Source organism: Papio anubis, chromosome 16 (assembly GCF_008728515.1).
Source record: "Papio anubis isolate 15944 chromosome 16, Panubis1.0, whole genome shotgun sequence".
NCBI lineage: Eukaryota > Metazoa > Chordata > Mammalia > Primates > Cercopithecidae > Papio > Papio anubis.
The window spans coordinates 12,141,169-12,157,811 of NC_044991.1; the positions used below are offsets into that span (position 1 = coordinate 12,141,169).

General features: G+C 44.7%; 1 protein-coding gene across 3 annotated transcripts in view; it reads left to right on the forward strand.

The window, feature by feature from the left end:
- Positions 1-3,250: 3,250 nt before the first annotated feature.
- DMC1 (DNA meiotic recombinase 1) overlaps positions 3,251-16,643 on the forward strand; it is a 52,922-nt gene continuing 39,529 nt past the window's right edge. For 2 of the 3 annotated variants that reach the window (XM_017945314.1, XM_003905544.3), the window contains exons 1-5: positions 3,251-3,514; positions 5,267-5,350; positions 5,933-5,977; positions 7,154-7,300; positions 12,104-12,186. In XM_017945314.1, the coding sequence (XP_017800803.1) occupies positions 5,300-5,350; positions 5,933-5,977; positions 7,154-7,300; positions 12,104-12,186 (326 nt within the window). In that variant the 5' untranslated portion in view covers positions 3,251-3,514; positions 5,267-5,299. The remainder of the gene's footprint in view (positions 3,515-5,266; positions 5,351-5,932; positions 5,978-7,153; positions 7,301-12,103; positions 12,187-16,643) is intronic. The other variant, XM_009217291.3, reaches the window with a different exon arrangement.

The following is a 16,643-nucleotide window of genomic DNA, read 5'->3' on the forward strand; positions in this document are numbered from 1 at the left end:
ACTCTCTTAAGTTAGTACTTGTTCCCTCTTATTACCTGACTAATGAATTACTCATGGGTGTCAGCCTCTAATGCCATGTTCCCCAGTTACCCACAAACTGAATAAGATGTCTCTCCCATGCGTTCCTATGGCACCCCCTATGCCTTCTTGTAACTGGAGGTGAATAATGTAAGGCCCTAGGTTAAAATTTTAATCGACTCTTTACAAACAGCAGTCATTTTAAGCCTTTATGTAGCCAGGGGAAGGAGCCACTAAGAGGTACACGTCTCAGCAATAGGCTACAAGTACCTTATTCTTAAAGGCAAATTATTTGAAAATGGAGATAAAGAAATGGAACACTGCTGGACACAATGGCTCATGCCTGTAAACCCAGCACTCTGGGAGGCCGAGATAGGAGGATCACTTGAGCCCAGAAGTTTGAGACTAGGGCAACATGGTGAAACCACATCTCTACAAAAAAATACCAAAAAATTAGCTGGATGTGGTGGCTTGTGCCTGTAGTGCCAGCTATTTGGGAGGCTGAGGTGGGAGGATCACTTGAGCCTGGGAGACTGAGGCTGCTGTGAGCCAAGATCTTACCACTGTACTTTAGCCTGGGTGACAGAGGGAGACCCTGACTCAAAAATAAAAAGCAAAACAAAACAAACAAATATGTTTAAGGGGAATTCTACCCAGTGAAATTTGTACGTGATGAGCCTTCATTCTTTAGTTCTCTACTAAAGCATTTCTCAAATTCAAGCTCTTGAAATTTCAAGAATATGTATCAGCAAGCATCACTTTGTAGAAGCCCAACTATATGTGCTGGAATCCTGTGCCTCTATTTGGTTATAAGGTGACTGTCCACAGAGGGGCAGTAAAGTGTAATAGTTTAAAATTCAGGTCTTAACTATAATCCCACTGCCTATTTCTTTATTTCTTAAAATATTATAAAAATGACATAAAATTTTAAAATTGTATAGAGAAATTGTGGACTTCCTGAAGGATTTGAAAAATTAGGCAAGCTATGTTATCCAGTTAATAATTGACACAAAAGCTCTGGTTTGCCATGGTCTATATTGTGGATAGGAAAGTACCATTTTGCCATGCAGGATATATTTTTTTAAATATAAGCATACTTATCAATCAATTTTTCTTTTCCTTTTTTTTTTTTTTTTTTTTTTTGAGACATCTCACTCTGTCTCCCAGGCTAGAGTGCAGTGGCACGATCTTGGCTCACTGCAACTTCTGCCTCCTGGGTTCAAGCAATTCTCCTGCCTTAGCCTCCCGAGTAGCTGGGATTACAGGTATGTGCTACCATGTCCGGCTAATTTCTGTATTTTTAGTAGAGACAGGGATTCACCATTTTGGCCAGGCTGGCCTCGAACTCCTGACCTCGTGATCCACGTGCCTTGGACTCCCAAAGTGCTGGGATTACAGGCGTGAGCCTCCGCACCCAGCCACTTATTATCAGTCTTTCATGGCTTCTGAGTTTTGTATCATACTTAAAAAGATGTTCCTTATTACAAAGTAATTTTGAATGTCCCATATTTTCTTCTAGTACTTTTATTATTTTATTGTTCAGATTTAATTTTTTGATCTGTCTGGAATTTATTTTGGTATAATGTGTAAAGTGTGGTTCCAATTTTATTTTTCTTCCAGATGGTTACCTAGTTGTTCTAACACTATTCACTGAATTCATCATTTCTCCACTGATTTGAAATGCCACCTTCATGATATTCAGAGTTTTTGTATGATATGAAAGACTAATTTTTTTTGGTTCCGATTTGAGTGGAAAGGTCTTCATGTGCACTTTTTAACTGCCCCAGAGTTTGTTGTTGTTTTAAACATTTTAAAAGTTGTCTCTAACCATCAATATGATACCTAAATAAGATCTTTCTCCTCCCTTCATGAATTTGTCATTACCCAGCTCATTTTAGTTTCTTTAAGTGTACTGCACACAACCTTCAAATATTATGAACATTTCTCTCTCCCAGCTGTCACTACACCAAACTACATATGTTATATTTCCCTAAATCATCTTGCTGTGCTCTTTGCAGCTCTTCTGTAGACTGTTGATGTCTTCACCTAACGAGTTGCTCAAAAGTTCCCATAATTATTTAGGTGAGGCCTCAGAGTGAAAGCCTTTCATCACTATCCAGTTCCTTCCCCAAATGGGCATTCATTTCCATATAACAGGGACGGCTATGTTTGGGCGAAAAGAACAGATTTGGAAGCACAATGGCAGTTATTTGTTGGATCTTGAAACGATCCACCTGTTGGGGGCGGGGGAGCGTCCTACACAAAAATGCCAACTGCTATTGTGGGAATGTTTTGCTATTTATTCCAGCAAAATGATTCAGACAGAAAAAACAAAAAAGGATCGCCCTGTACTAGGTCTTGAACCCAAAGAACTGTTTGCACAGAGATTCATCCAAGATACATCACAGCCTCCACCTCGGCAGCTGCTCTCTCAAATGTTTCCTGACTCTCCTCAAGTCAGTCTCCGCGTGAGGGGAGGAGGAGGACGCTGCCAGCGATGGCGCTGCTGGCACGAAGGCTGGCCTGCGACTTCTATTTAAAAGCCGAACCAAAATATACTTGGCGTCTGTGGTCTATTTAAAACTTCAAGTTAAGACAGAGAAAAAAATTACTCTCCATCCTGAATGGGCCTTGGGTATCTCAATCACAGACAAGAGTGGCAAATGGTGAGAGTCAGAAAGTGGGAAATTAGGAACGCTGAGGGAGCACGGCCAAACTCTGAAGCCAGGCATGAAAACCCGGAGGCGAAAGAGAAGTCATGGGTAGCGGCGGCGGGGGGAAAGGGGCCCGGATTCGACCTTCTAACCCAAGGCTCCATCTGCGACCCTCGCGACCAAGACCTATCGCCAATGTCAGCCACCTCTGCTCAGCGCCCCTCCCCCGACTCAAGGCGTCCTCCTCAGAACCCTTGCCTCAGGGTCCTCTCCCGGACTTTAGCGAGGTGCTCAGTTCGAGGGACGCTCCAGCTCAACGGTCTCCTCCCTTCAAGGCCCCGCTCCTCAGGGCGCTCCCTCCACAGCGCCCCTCCCTCACTCCCTCACCTCAGCGCGCCACGCGCCGGAGGCTCCTCTTGGTTTCCCGCCCCTCAGTCCTCGCCCCGCCCCCTCGCCCTGCTCCCTGCCCCGACTCTCCCCTCGCTGCGCCCCCTGCAGGCCACGCCCTCTGGTTCCCCTGACTGTGAGCCCGCTCTTCCCCCGCCCCTCCTTCTTCGCCCCGCCCCCATAGATCCCCTCCCCGCGTCGCCCCCTGTGGGCCCGCCCGCTCCCCGCCCTTCCACCCTCACCCCACCTCCTCACCCTGCGCCCCGCCCCGGCCCCTTGGTCCTCGCCCCGCCTTCCTCATTTGGCGCCAAACCCTGTGGTCAACGGCGCGCGGGTTTCCAGGCTCCGCGTTCTGGGCCCGAGTTAGAATCCTGTCAGCTGAGGACTGGAAAGGTCGGGCGGGGGCAGAGGGGCTTCACCTTGAAAATCTCGGGGAGACTGTGGGTACGAGGGGGGTAAGTGGCATAAACGGACAGCGTGCGAAGACTGAGCGGACGCTCGTTTTGAGAAGGCGCGCTTCCCTTTCTCGCTCTTTTTTTGGGGTTCCCGGGCTAGCGACTCTGAGCGTTCCGCTCCGACCCCTGGGGAGGAATTTTAGTGACCTTGAGGGATTTCCAACCTCCTTATTTTCAATCTAATCGGACCTAAGTCTAGGAGAGCCCGCCTCATCCTCCTGACCAGGGAATCCCGTGTCAGGAAAATGTCCGGCGGCCGCACGGGGTCTGCCCAGGCCTCTTGCTGAGGGAGGCGTCGAGGGCGACCCGACCGCGCTGCTGCCCCCACCAGAGGGGACAGCTGGGTGGTCTTAAACCGGGGGATTGGGGAGCCCTGCCTTCAAGCCAACCGTTCAGTCCATCGACGGCTCTTTGAGAGATGGGGGACAATCTTTTCATTTCATCACGGGGAGAAGAAATGGATGTTTTTTTCTTCGATGGGGACAGTAAATGTGGAATTGGGGTACTCATAGCTAGCCATCTGAAGGACAGTGTCCCCGAAGATCCCATCCGAACGGTCTCGGTTGCCTTCCATCCTTTGCGGTTTGAGGTGCTGGGTGGCAGGACCCTGCTCCTGCCTTCCTATTAATAGTTCGTTCCCTTTGTTCTAAGGTCCAACCCCTGACTTTGGTATCAAATGAGGAAATGGAATCGACCAAGAAAAATGATTATTTGTACCGCATTTTATTGTAATAAACACAATCACGCCTTGTGGATTCCTGAGATTTCTCTTTGGGTCTACAATGTTAAAAACTTTAACTGCTTATCAGCCTTACTATAATATTATGATCCACCATTTTTTTTTTTTTTTTTGAGACTGAGCCTCTCACTGTCGCCCAGGCTGGAGTGCAGTGGCGCAATCTCGGCTCACCGCAACCTCCGCCTCCCAGGTTCAAGCGATTCTCCTGCCTCAGCCTCCCAAGTAGGTGGGATTACAGGCACCCACCACCATGCCCGGCTAATTTTTTTTGTATTTTTAGTAGAGACGGGGTTTGGCCAGGCTGGTCTCGAACTCCTGACCTTGTGATCTGCCCTTCTTGGCCTTCCAAAGTGCTGGGATTACAGGCAGTGAGCCGCCGCGCCCAGCCCACCATATTTTTAAATCTTGAAAAAAATCATGAAACTAGTAAATACTGTGAAAGAAAGTATAGCTAATGTTCTATGAAACAAAAAGGTAGGTGTTACAGGAGTACCCATTCATAATCAGCAGACAGGAAGGCATTCATCATAGATGAGAAAAATAAAAGCCATTTATTGAGGACAAAGTTGGAGGTGCCAGGGAGGACACAAGGAAGAATGATATATTGTCAAGGTTCTTAGAGTTTTGTTGTTAAACAAGAAAGATTAAAAGCAATAAGCAATTTTAAATAACATTTCAAGGCAGTAATAAAGTCATGATTAGCTGTGCAATGGAAACCAGATGATAAGTGATCACTATTGGGGAAAGAGAAGAAACTAATGACCCCCCAATTTGCCCCTCAGGCACCTGTGTGCATGTGGGGACACGCACACACACACATGCACACACACACACACACAAACACACACACAAGAAATAATGCCACATGCCTCGCAGAAAGAAGATAGACTGGCCTAGTCTTTCCAAGTTAAATGCTTCTCTTATTGTCCTTCTAGTCCTTGGTGACTTTGAAATGAAATCAGAGGCCCCTGGACAAAGGACTACTTCTTACATAATATTTCTTTTTTTCCCAGAAGTGATTATTTTTCTGTTGCTCACCTTTCAACATGAAGGAGGATCAAGTTGTGGCGGAAGAACCAGGATTCCAAGATGAAGAGGTATGACTAGAATGTTGAAAGATACATAGATATTCGGTCATTCCACAAAAATCAAGTTCCTTCTCTGTTAGCTACTATTTTTAGAAACTGAAAGTAGAAATAACACATAGTTATATATTGCAAATATGCAACAACTTGTTTGGCAAGGATGCTAAGATTAGCTACTTAGCAACTGGTATGAAAGTATTTTAATAACTTAACAGCTGGTATGGCCATACTGGTACCTGTATACACTGGTACCGAATAGCAGCCTGGTCCTAGAGGAAGGAGTTTAGGATCTGGAGGGGAAGAGGGTTGAGAAAACATATTTAAAATAGGCCAAATGTTGTTCCAGTCCTTTGGGTAAAGGTTTCAAAATTTTAGGGAGGACATGACAAAGGTAACTGGTTTCCCAGCCCTTTCAATGTTGGTGCTTCTAAGTATGTGTTTGAAAAACAGTATTGATCTTTCCTCAATCTCTAGAGAAGTGGAATTTGAGGCATTTTGGAGTGACTCATAGTATTGAATTACCTCTTTAAAAGATGTGAAATAGCTGGATATGAAGAATCAAAGCTTCATTTTTTTCTGTTTCATCTCCTTTAGGAATCTTTGTTTCAAGATATTGACCTGTTACAAAAACATGGAATTGTAAGTAGTTTTTCAATGCTGTGTTAAATTATCTGATTCAGGATTTCTCAGCATCAACCTTACGGACATTTGGGCCTGGATAATTCTTTGTTGCAAGGGGCCGTCCTGTACATTGTAGGGTGTTTGCAACATCCTTGGCCTCTACTTACTCACTGCATGCCAGTAGCACTCCTGCAGCTGTGACAATCAAAATGTCTCCAGACATTATCAAGTGTACCCAGAGGACAAAATTAAGTTCTATACGTCAGATGACTGGAATAAATGATGTTGGCAGAAATCCAGCCTTTGAATAATGAACTGGGTGGATTTCCTTTTTTTTTTTTTTTTTTAATTTTTTTTTTTTTGAGACGGAGTCTCGCTCTGTCTCCCAGGCTGGAGTGCAGTGGCGCGATCTCCACTCACTGCAAGCTCCGCCTCCCCGGGTTCACGCCATTCTCCTGCCTCAGCCTCCCGTGTGGCTGGGACTACAGGCGCCCGCCACTGCGCCCGGCTAATTTTTGTATTTTTTTTTAGTAGAGACGGGGTTTCACCGTGTTAGTCAGGATGGTCTCGATCTCCTGACCTCGTGATCCGCCCATCTCGGCCTCCCAAAGTGCTGGGATTACAGGCGTGAGCCACCGCGCCCGGCCGAACTGGGTGGATTTCAACAGCAATCAGTTGATAGAACTGTGCTGACATTATCTGTTGCCCCTAACATTTAATCTCTTTCAGTGGTTTTAGAAAATAGAAGCAAGAGAAAATCCTGGTCCTTTGGTGATGTAGTTATTTGCATTCTCCAGGGGCAGAAGAAAAAAAAAGTCTTTAAAAATTTAAAAGAACATGTTGGTAATGAAGTTCTGTAGAAGGAAGGAGCTGAACTGAGGGGGTGAATGTGTGATAAATTTGTTAGCTTTTCCACCAACAGACTTTTCTTTTGAATTCCTTGTTACATTGCCATGGTCTCACTAACATTCGTGGGAAATCAGGGCGCAGTCAGAACATTTGGCAGCCTGCTGAGTATGTTCTACTCAGATATTTCCAGAACATTTGGCTACATGGTGGGTGGATTCCACCTGGCAGCTTGTATAAAATTGGCATCATGGTGGAAGGAGATGGACACAGAAACACATGACATAGTATGGGAGCCTTTCAGGCTGGCATCTTAGCAATCTGCTGTGCCCATTCTTTAATTTACAGAACGTGGCTGACATTAAGAAACTGAAATCAGTAGGAATCTGTACCATCAAAGGCATACAGATGACAACAAGAAGAGCTCTATGCAATGTCAAAGGACTCTCAGAAGCCAAAGTAGACAAGATTAAAGAGGCAGCGAACAAACTAATTGTAAGCAAAATCCATTCTTTGCTGTTTTAGCTTAGAAGGGCCTTGTGAATCTTTATAGGCTTTCTCATGAAAACTAGAAATTATTGTGGGAACTGAGTTCCTGTAGATCACAATATGTTATACTCCCAATGTTAACTTTTTATCAATTCAGTTTCAAAGCAAGAGCAATTGATTTCTGAAAGATGAAGGTAGGGATTAAGAGACCTGGAACACTAATGAAGGTAATTATTTTTGCCAAAACTTTTTTGTCTCCCTTTATATTACTTTTTCTGGCTGTCTCTGCCTTTCCTTCTCCTTTCCCTTTTTTTTTTTTTTTTTTTTTTTTTGAGACAGAGTCTCGCTCTGTCGCCAGGCCTGAGTGCAGTGGCGTGATCTCGGCTCACTGCAACCTGCACCTCTGGGGTTCAAGCGATTCTCCTGCCTCAGCCTCGTGAGTAGCTGGGACTACAGGCACACACCACCACGCCTAGCTAATTTTTGTATTTTTAGTAGAGACGAGGTTTTACCATGTTGGCCAAGATGGTCTCGATCTCCTGACCTTGTGATCTGTCTGCCCTGGCCTCCCAAAGTGCTGGGATTATAGGCATGAGCCACTGTGCTTGGCCTTCATTTTTATTTTTTACCTTCCTCCTCCTCAGTTTTGTCTTGTCTCCTCAAATATCATACCTATGGCTGTTGTGAAGCACTCAGTACCAAAGAAGCTGCTCTCTCCTGGTATAGGAGATTGATATCTAGCCAATTGATAAGAGAGCATTGGGTTAGAAAAAGACCAACGGTGGTTGGATCTATATATGTGCAGTTGAGATAGATATGAATGTGCTCACTGAAGCAGCTGAGCTAAGCTAACCCGTACTGATATAGGGCAGGTGAGCCCCCAAATTGGGGCTTAAACTGGGAGGGTTCTTGGCTTTGCCCATAGGTAAGCCAGTGGTGTTGGACAGTAACTTTTGTTTAGGTAGCCCAGTACAGCACAGCAGAGATACTGCTCCTTGCAGAGCAAGGCTACCCCATAGGCAGTGTGCCCAGAAGTAGCAGCTCAGAGGCAGTTTTGCCATTATAGTTATACCCACTTTTAATTACATGCAAATTAAGGGGCAGTCTATGCATAAGTTTGTAGGAAAAGAGTGGTAATTTCTGGGCCATTGGGTCATTGCCATGGAAAGGGGCAGTAACTTCCAGGTGTTGCCATAGCAATGGTAAACTGACATGGCACATTGGTGGGCATGTCTTATGGAAAGCTGCTTCTGCCCTGGACCTTGTTTTAGCTAGTTCTCAATTTGGTCTGGTGTCTGAGCCCCACCTCTGGAGTCAAATCCCACCTCCTACCTTACTACTTTCTAGCAGGGCTCACTGGCTGTGAGGGGCCTTTGCAACTGCCAGGCTACCAGACAAAAACATATATATACCTTTGACCCAAGCTTTTATGTAGAGCTTTTGGAAACCACTAGAGGTACCAGCTCTTGAAATAGGAAAGCAAAGAAAGGTAGTCACTAAGTCTTCCTCTTCATTTAATAGCAGGCCTCTCCATTTCTCTATTGGTATATGAGGGTCTCATTCCCAGCGAGTCTGAGAAGCTCTCTTCACCAACAGCCATTTGGTTTCCTTCTTCAGAGGCAGTCAAGGCAGGAGAGTGATGCAACTGGCAGTGTGATCCTGAACTTGGAGAGGACCCAACCGAACTGAATTACTCTGAACCCAGCTCAGTTGCTCTAGCTTCTGAGTACACTCAGGCAGTGTACCCACAAGTGAATTCCACAACTGCCAGGGTGTTTAAGAAAGCCCTGGAGCAGTACCGAGGGTTTGGGAAACTGCTCTATGACATTAGAGTTGTTTTTTTTGGAAATTAAATCTTATTACCAAAGAAAAGAACCTCTCTCCTTCTCAAGCACCCACTACTGCACCAAGAATCTTCTCCTTTCTTAGCTTAAACTATTTATCCTTTTTTATTTTTATTTTTTAAGAGAAGGGATCGGGCCAGGTACAGTGGCTTACACCTGTAATCCCAGCACTTTGGGAGGCCGAGGCAGGCGGATCATGAGGTCAGGAGTTCAAGACTAACATAGTGGTCAACATAGTGAAACCCTATCTCTACTAAAAATACAAAAATTAGTCGGGAAACATAGTGAAACCCCGTATCTCCTAAAAATACAAAAATTAGCCAGGCATGATGGCAGTTGCCTGTAGTCCCAGCTACTTGGGAGGCTGAGACAGGAGAATTGCTTGAAACCGAGAGGCAGAGGTTGCAGTGAGCCAAGATTGTACCACTACACTCCAGCCTGAGCAACACAGCAAGACTGTCCCAAAAAGAAAAAAAAAAGAGAAAGAGAAGGGTATCTCACTATGTTGCCCAGTCTGGGCTTGAACTCCTGGGTTCAAGTGATCTTCCTGCCTCTGCTTCTGAAGTACATGGGACTACAGGAATATGCCACTGTGCCCAGCTTTATTTATTCATTTATTCATTTATTTTTGAGACAAGGTCTCACTCTGTCGCCCAGGCTGGAGTACAGTTTCTCAATCACAGTTCACTGAGGCCTTGACCTCCCAGGCTCAAGCGATCCTCCCACGTCAGCCTCCTGAGTAGCTGGGACTACAGGCACATGCTACCATGTCCAGCTAATTTTTTAAAATTTTTGTGGAGATGGGATCTTGCTGTCAGCTGCTGGGCTAGTCTTGAGACTGCTGGCATCAAGTTCCCACCTCAGATGCTGGGGGATTACAGGTGCTTGGGCCAACCTGCATGGTTATTTATTCTTGAGATAGAGATTTAGAGGGGCAGAAAGAGAGAGGAGAAAGAGTTAATTTCTGCACAGTGGTTTCTAAACATTGGTATCCGATGCTGGGTGTAGCTAATAAAGAGCTGGAAAGCCCGAGTGGTGAAACAGACCTAATCCCAGCACTTTACAGGAGGCTGGGAGGGATCCACTGAGATCAGAATCCAGAGACCATCCATGAGCCACAGGTGAGCAAGTCTCTGCTAAAAGGCTACGAAAGGCTGGCCCGAGTGAGGTGGGGAGCACCATGATCCCAGCTACTCCTGAGTGAGACAGGAGGAATGCATTGTGCCAGAGAACCGGTGGGCTTGCAGTGGGAGGCTGAGGATCAAAGCCTGGCACTCCAGCCTGGGTGAAGAGAAATGAGCCAAGGGCTCGTCTCAAAAAAAAAAAAAAAAAAAAAAGAAAAGAAAATAGGGAGCATTGGGCTTGACCAACTGAGTAGGACCAGGACCTGGGCTTGGTACATTCTCCTAGTTCAAAGTTTGAGAACCACAGTCATGCAAAATGTGAAGTTTTTGACAGTGCGGTATCCATTTTCCCACTAGATCCTCCACTGCATCAAACTGCATGCGCCAATTAGTCAATAAGTAGTATATCTACCATAGAAGAAATGGCCATATCCAAGAATAATGAAAACTGGAATTTCTGTGCCCCTTGAAACTTCTACAGCTGGAAAAAAATGATTCTGTTGAATGAAAAAAAAAAGTGAATTGTTAGTAAAATACCCTCTGCTTTATGCCATAATTATATCTCATTTGGCTGGGCATGGTGGCTCATGCCTGTAATCCCAGCACTTTAGGAGGCCGAGGCGGGTGGATCACCCACAAGGTCAAGGTTTGAGACCGTGCAGTCAACATTGTGAAACCCCATCTCTCACTAAAAATGCAAAAGATGCTTGGCACATAGGCAGAGTGCAATCCCAGCTCTTGGGAGGCTGGGAGCCAGGAGGGAATTACTTGAACTGGGGTGGTGGTTTGTAGTAGGCTAGGATGGCACCATTTTTTGCACTCCAGCCTGGGCAGCAAGGGTGAGCTCCGTCTCAAAAAAATGTCTCTCTCTCTCTCTCCTGTATATGTGCCTCTCTCTGTATGTAGTAGCCATGTATGCCTCACAGGCACCAGGAAATGGGGTCACAGTGGCTCATGCTGTAATCCCCAACACTTGCAGGAGGCTTAGAGTAGGTGGATACCTGAGGTCAGGAGTTCAGGACAGGCTAGTAGCATGTTGAAACCTGGCTCTACTAAAAATAAAAGAATAATAGGTGTGATGGCCAGGTGCGCTGTAATCTCATGGCTACTGGTGGCTAGAGGCCAGGAGGAATTGCTTAACCCAGACCTGGGAGGCAGGATTGCAGTAGTCAGGAGGTGCCTCCAGCCTGGGCAATGGGGAGACTCAGTCCCCAAAAAAGAAAAAATGTATATATATATAATTTAATTTTCACAGCTACTCTTTGAAGAAACACTGTTATCCTGTGACTTAAAGGAAGCTGAAGTACAAACAAGATTAAATGGTTTTCATCATACAACTATTAATAACTATGAGACATGGCTTAGAGACCTAGAAGAGGCAGAAACACCTAGAAGCCTGTGTTCCTAACCATGATCTCTTTTTTTTTTTTTTTTTTTGGGAGGTCTCACATGCTCGCCCAGGCTGGAGTGCAGTGGTAGCGATCTGGCTCACTGCAAGCTCCGCTCGGGTTCTTGTTCTCTGCCTCTGTGGCCTGGTGGCTGGGACTACAGAGCCCACCACACAGCGCCCGGCTAATTTTTTGTATTTTAGGCTGAGGCAGGGGTTTCACCTTAAGTCTCGATCTCTATTGCTTATGATCCACCGCCTCGGCCTCCCAAGTGCTGGGATTACACTGAGGCGTGACCACCCAGCCCAGCCCGCCAATCTGGCTGCCTTCAAGGACAGTGAACTGCAAGCCGATGATATCTTAATAAGGTGGAGTATATCATTTTAGGCCTTGTTGAAAATGAACACATCATCTTTAAACCCTTTTTGAACATTTCGTTTTATCTTTCTGTAGGAACCAGGATTCTTGACTGCATTTGAGTATAGTGAAAAGAGGAAAATGGTTTTCCATATCACCACCGGGAGCCAGGAATTTGAGTGTGTATCTTACATTTTTTATAACCACTAAGCATAGTCTTTGGAATACCATGTTTCTTTTCCTCTTTCTGGTTATTTCTACTATAAGTAGTAGAAGTAGCTTCTTCATTTGAAGTTTGGGTGTGTGTGTGTGGTTTTTTTTTTTCTAAATGCTATCAAAAAATTCCAGACTGCTTGGAGGAGCAAGATTAAATGTCTTACAAGAAATTCAGACCCAAAATCTAGTTTCTGAATCAGCCAATATTAATCTCAAACCACTTTTAAAAATCAGTTTTTCATTTACTTTCCTTCTCCATTGATGAAGGAGGTTTCATTGCAAATTTTGATTTTACTCAAAAAGCAGTTGTTAGATTAAATATTTCAGAAATAATGCAGTTATTTTTGCTCTTCTGCAGAAGTTTTAATATCCCTTTTTATTTACTGTTTTATGATTCCCAAGACATATCATCATCTTCTCAATGCAAGTTTACTAAAATGTGGGGTTTTTTCTCCCTCCCTTACTAGAAAGAATTAGCGTTTCATATGTTATAGCAGTGCCCAAGAGCAATTAGAACAAAAGCAGTATTTCCTCTAAGTATTCATCAAAACCCTGGACTCACAAGATACATTAAGAAAAAAAAGGATTTCATAGTCAAATATACCTCCACTTGAATATCTAATTGATAGCTCAGACTTCACAGGTCCAAAAATCAAACTTCTGACCTTTGCCCCAAATCTACTTCTCCCAAAGCCTCCCTCATCTTAGATCTTCTCTTTCCTGATCCTCTGACCTAAAACCTGGGTGTTATTCTTGACATCTTTTTTCTCTCACACACCCTAATTCTAACCCATTAACAAATCATGTCTGTTCTACTTTCAAAATATATTTAGTCAGAACAAACCTCTTAGTTTCCTCAACAAATAAATTACAAGGAGGAAAAAAGAGATGGAGTCAGGGAGAAGACCTATAGATTAAAGAGATTTAAAAGACATATCACCTGGCCAGGTGCAGTTGATGACACCTGTAATCCCTGCACCTTGGGAGGCCAAGGCTGGAGGTGGGGAGGGGATCTCTTGAGATCATCCTAGCAACAAAGTGAGACCTTGTCTCTACAAAAAGAAAAAAAAAAGTTCACACCTGTAGTTCTAGCTACTCAGGAGTCTTAGATGGAAGGCTTGCTTGAGCCCAGGAGGTAGAGGTTGAGGCTCTAGTAAGCCACGATCTTGCCAGTGCACTCTAGCCTTGGTGATGCACAGAGAAACCTTGTCTGGAAAAAAAAAATTAAGGAATTACTAAATTTTTAAGTGTGATAGTGGGAATATGGTTGTTAAAGATGAGAGTCTTCATCTCTTAGGGATACATACTGAAATATTTATAAAGAAATGATATGTTACTTAGTATATGCTTAAAATAATATGGGAAGGGAGGTAAATGGTTAGCGGTCTATATGAAAAAAGATTTACCCTGAGTTCATAGTTGACAATTGTTGAAGCTGAGTGATAGACATGATAGTTCATTATATTGTTTTTGTCTACATTTGTTTATGCTTAATATTTTCTATAATAAAAGATTAATATATATTTCGCATAATATTGGCCAGAAGAGAGGTGATCTCAATTCAATATTTCTTTCCACCACCTCTACACCATTACCTCATTTGGACTAAACTTACCTCAGTAATATCTCCCTGGATTGGCGGTAGATGGCTCAGCCTGTCTCATAGCACTTCGGAGGCCAGGGGGCAGGGGTGGATGCAGGAGTCAGGAGATCAGACCATCTGTGGGCAGGGGTGAGGCTGTCTCACCCAAAATACAAAAACTAACCCGAAGGATGGGAGCCACCAGCTGAGATCCCAGCTACCGGGGAGGCTGAGGCAGGAGAATGGCGTGAACCAGGAGGCGGAGCCTGCAGTGGCTATGAGATCTGCTGCGCTTCCGGCCTGGGCGGCGAGACTCCGTCTCAAAAAAAAAAAAAAATCTCCCTGGATTGTTTTTTATTTTTTCAACAAGGCAGTCTACATCTGTCCTATAGTCTGTCTTGAATCTGCTCTATCCGCCATTCTGCCGCCAGCCTCCCCGGTAGCCTAAGTTCATTTCCTTACTTATTTTAATGTTGAGATGGGGATTTCACGTGTTGGTCGATCTCCCCGACCTCGTCCTCGACCTCCCAAAGTATGAAAAGATTCCAGGCAAACCACCACCAACCTCCCTGGATGACTATGGCCAACCTCCTGGTGCCTCCCTCCCATAGGTTGCCCCTACTGTTTTTTTGAATTCACAAAAGAGCCAGAATGGTCATTTTAAAACATACGTTAGGCTGGGTGCATTGGCTTAGCAGCACTCATCAGATTCCCCTCTCACTCAGAAAAAAAGCTGAAGTCCTCTCCAATCTCTAATATTTCACTTTTCTAGTTTTCTACGTACCAGCCATTTGGCTGCGCTGTTCCCGTTTATCAGATACACTTCTGCATCAGGGCCTTTGCACTTTGTGTTGCCTCTGCCTACCATACTCTTTCCTCTTAGATCTACATGGCTTGCTGTCATCTCTTTCAGGTCTTTGCAAAAATGTCCACGTCTCAATGAGAACTTCTCTGATCACTTTATTTGACAATATAACCTCCTCACTTTCATACTCTGTCTTCCTTATCCCCTTTCCTGGCCTTATTTTTATCCATACCATTTAATAACATCTGACGTACCACATATTTTACATATTTGTGTTTATTTTTTATTTTTTATTTAATTTTTTTTTTTGAGATGGAGTCTTGCTCTGTCACCCAGGCTGGAGTGCAGTGGCGCAATCTCAGCTCACTGCAACCTCCGCTGCCCAGGTTCAAGCGATTCTCCTGCCTCAGCCTCCCAAGTAGCTGGGATTACAGGTGCCCACCACCATGCCCAGCCAATTTTTGTACTTTTAGTAGAGACAGGGTTTCAGCATCTTGGCCAGGCTGGTCTTGAACTCCTGATCCCGTGATCCACCCGCTTCAGCCTCCCAAAGTGCTGGGATTACAGGTGTGAGCTAACGGCGCCTGGCCTATTTGTGTTTATTATCTCATCTCCCACTAGATTGTAAACTTCGTGAGAGAAAAAATTTCGTCTCTTTTGTTCTCTACTTTATCCCAAGTGCACAAAACAGTCTCTGGCATAAACTAGGTGTGCAATAAATATTTGTTGAATGAGTAAATGAATGAATAAACAAATAGTGAATAAGTTTGAGAAGTACTGTATACTATATATTCTTCTTGAAGATTCGCAGTGCACACTAGCCTGTGAAATCCTGCAGTGATACAACACAGATGTTTGGGCAGGGCACGGTGGCCCACGCCTGTAATCTCAGCACTTCGGGAGGCCAAGATGGGCAAATCATCTTAGGTCAGGAGTTCTAGACTAGCCTGGCCAACATGGTGAAACCCTGTCTCTACTAAAAATACAAAAAAAAAAATGGCTGGGCGCAGTGGCTCACACCTTTAATCCCAGCAGTTTGGGAGGCCGAGGCGGGTGGATCACCTGAGGTCAGGAGTTCGAGACCAGCCTGATCAACATGGAGAAACCCCGTCTCTACTAAAAATACAAAAAATTAGCCAGGCATGGTGGTGCACGCCTGTAATCCCAGCCACTTGGGAGGCTAAGGCAGGAGAATTGCTTGAAACCAGGAGGCAGAGGTTGTGGTGAGCCAAGATTGCACCATTGCACTCTAGTCTGGGCAACAAGAGCGAAACTCCATCTCAAAAAAAAAAAAAAAAGAAAAGAAAATTAGCCAAGCGTGGTGGCATGTGCCTGTGGTTGCAGCTACTCGGGAGGCTGAGGCAGGAAAATCGCTTGAACCCGGGAGAAGGAGATTGTAGTGAGCCAAGATCACGCCACTGCACTCCAGCCTGGGCAATAGAGTGAGACTCAGTCTCAAAAAGAAAAAGAAAAAGAAAACATCTGTTTAACCCGGCATCATCCCAGACTTTTAAAATCACAGACCCTTTTTTCAAGTAAAGTTAAGGAATAGTCTTGGGGAAATCCTACCCCTAGGCAAATTGGTCAAAATGAGGTTGATCAACAAAACACTTGATTCAAATGACAACTTGATTTTCTCTAGTCACTCTACCACATGGTGGTCTAAGAACCACTGGGCTAAAGAAATAATTACTGTCATTGTGAGTTTTCTGGTGCCCTTGATGTTTGCTCTTGAGAACAGAAAAGATCATTCAGGAGCTAGGTTTTTTTTGTTGTATGTTTGTTTTTGAGACAGAGTCTTGCTCTCTCGCCCAGGCTGGAGTGCAGTGGTGCGATCTCGGCTCACTGCAACCTCTACCTCCCGGGTTTCCCCGGGAGAATCCCTCCTGGGATTCTTCTGCCTCAGCCTCCTGAGTAGCTGGGACTACAGGCGTGTGCCACCACACCCGGCTAATTTTTGTATTTTTAGTAGAGACGGGGTTTCACCATGTTGGCCAGGCAGGCCTCGAACTCCTGACCCAGATGATCCACCC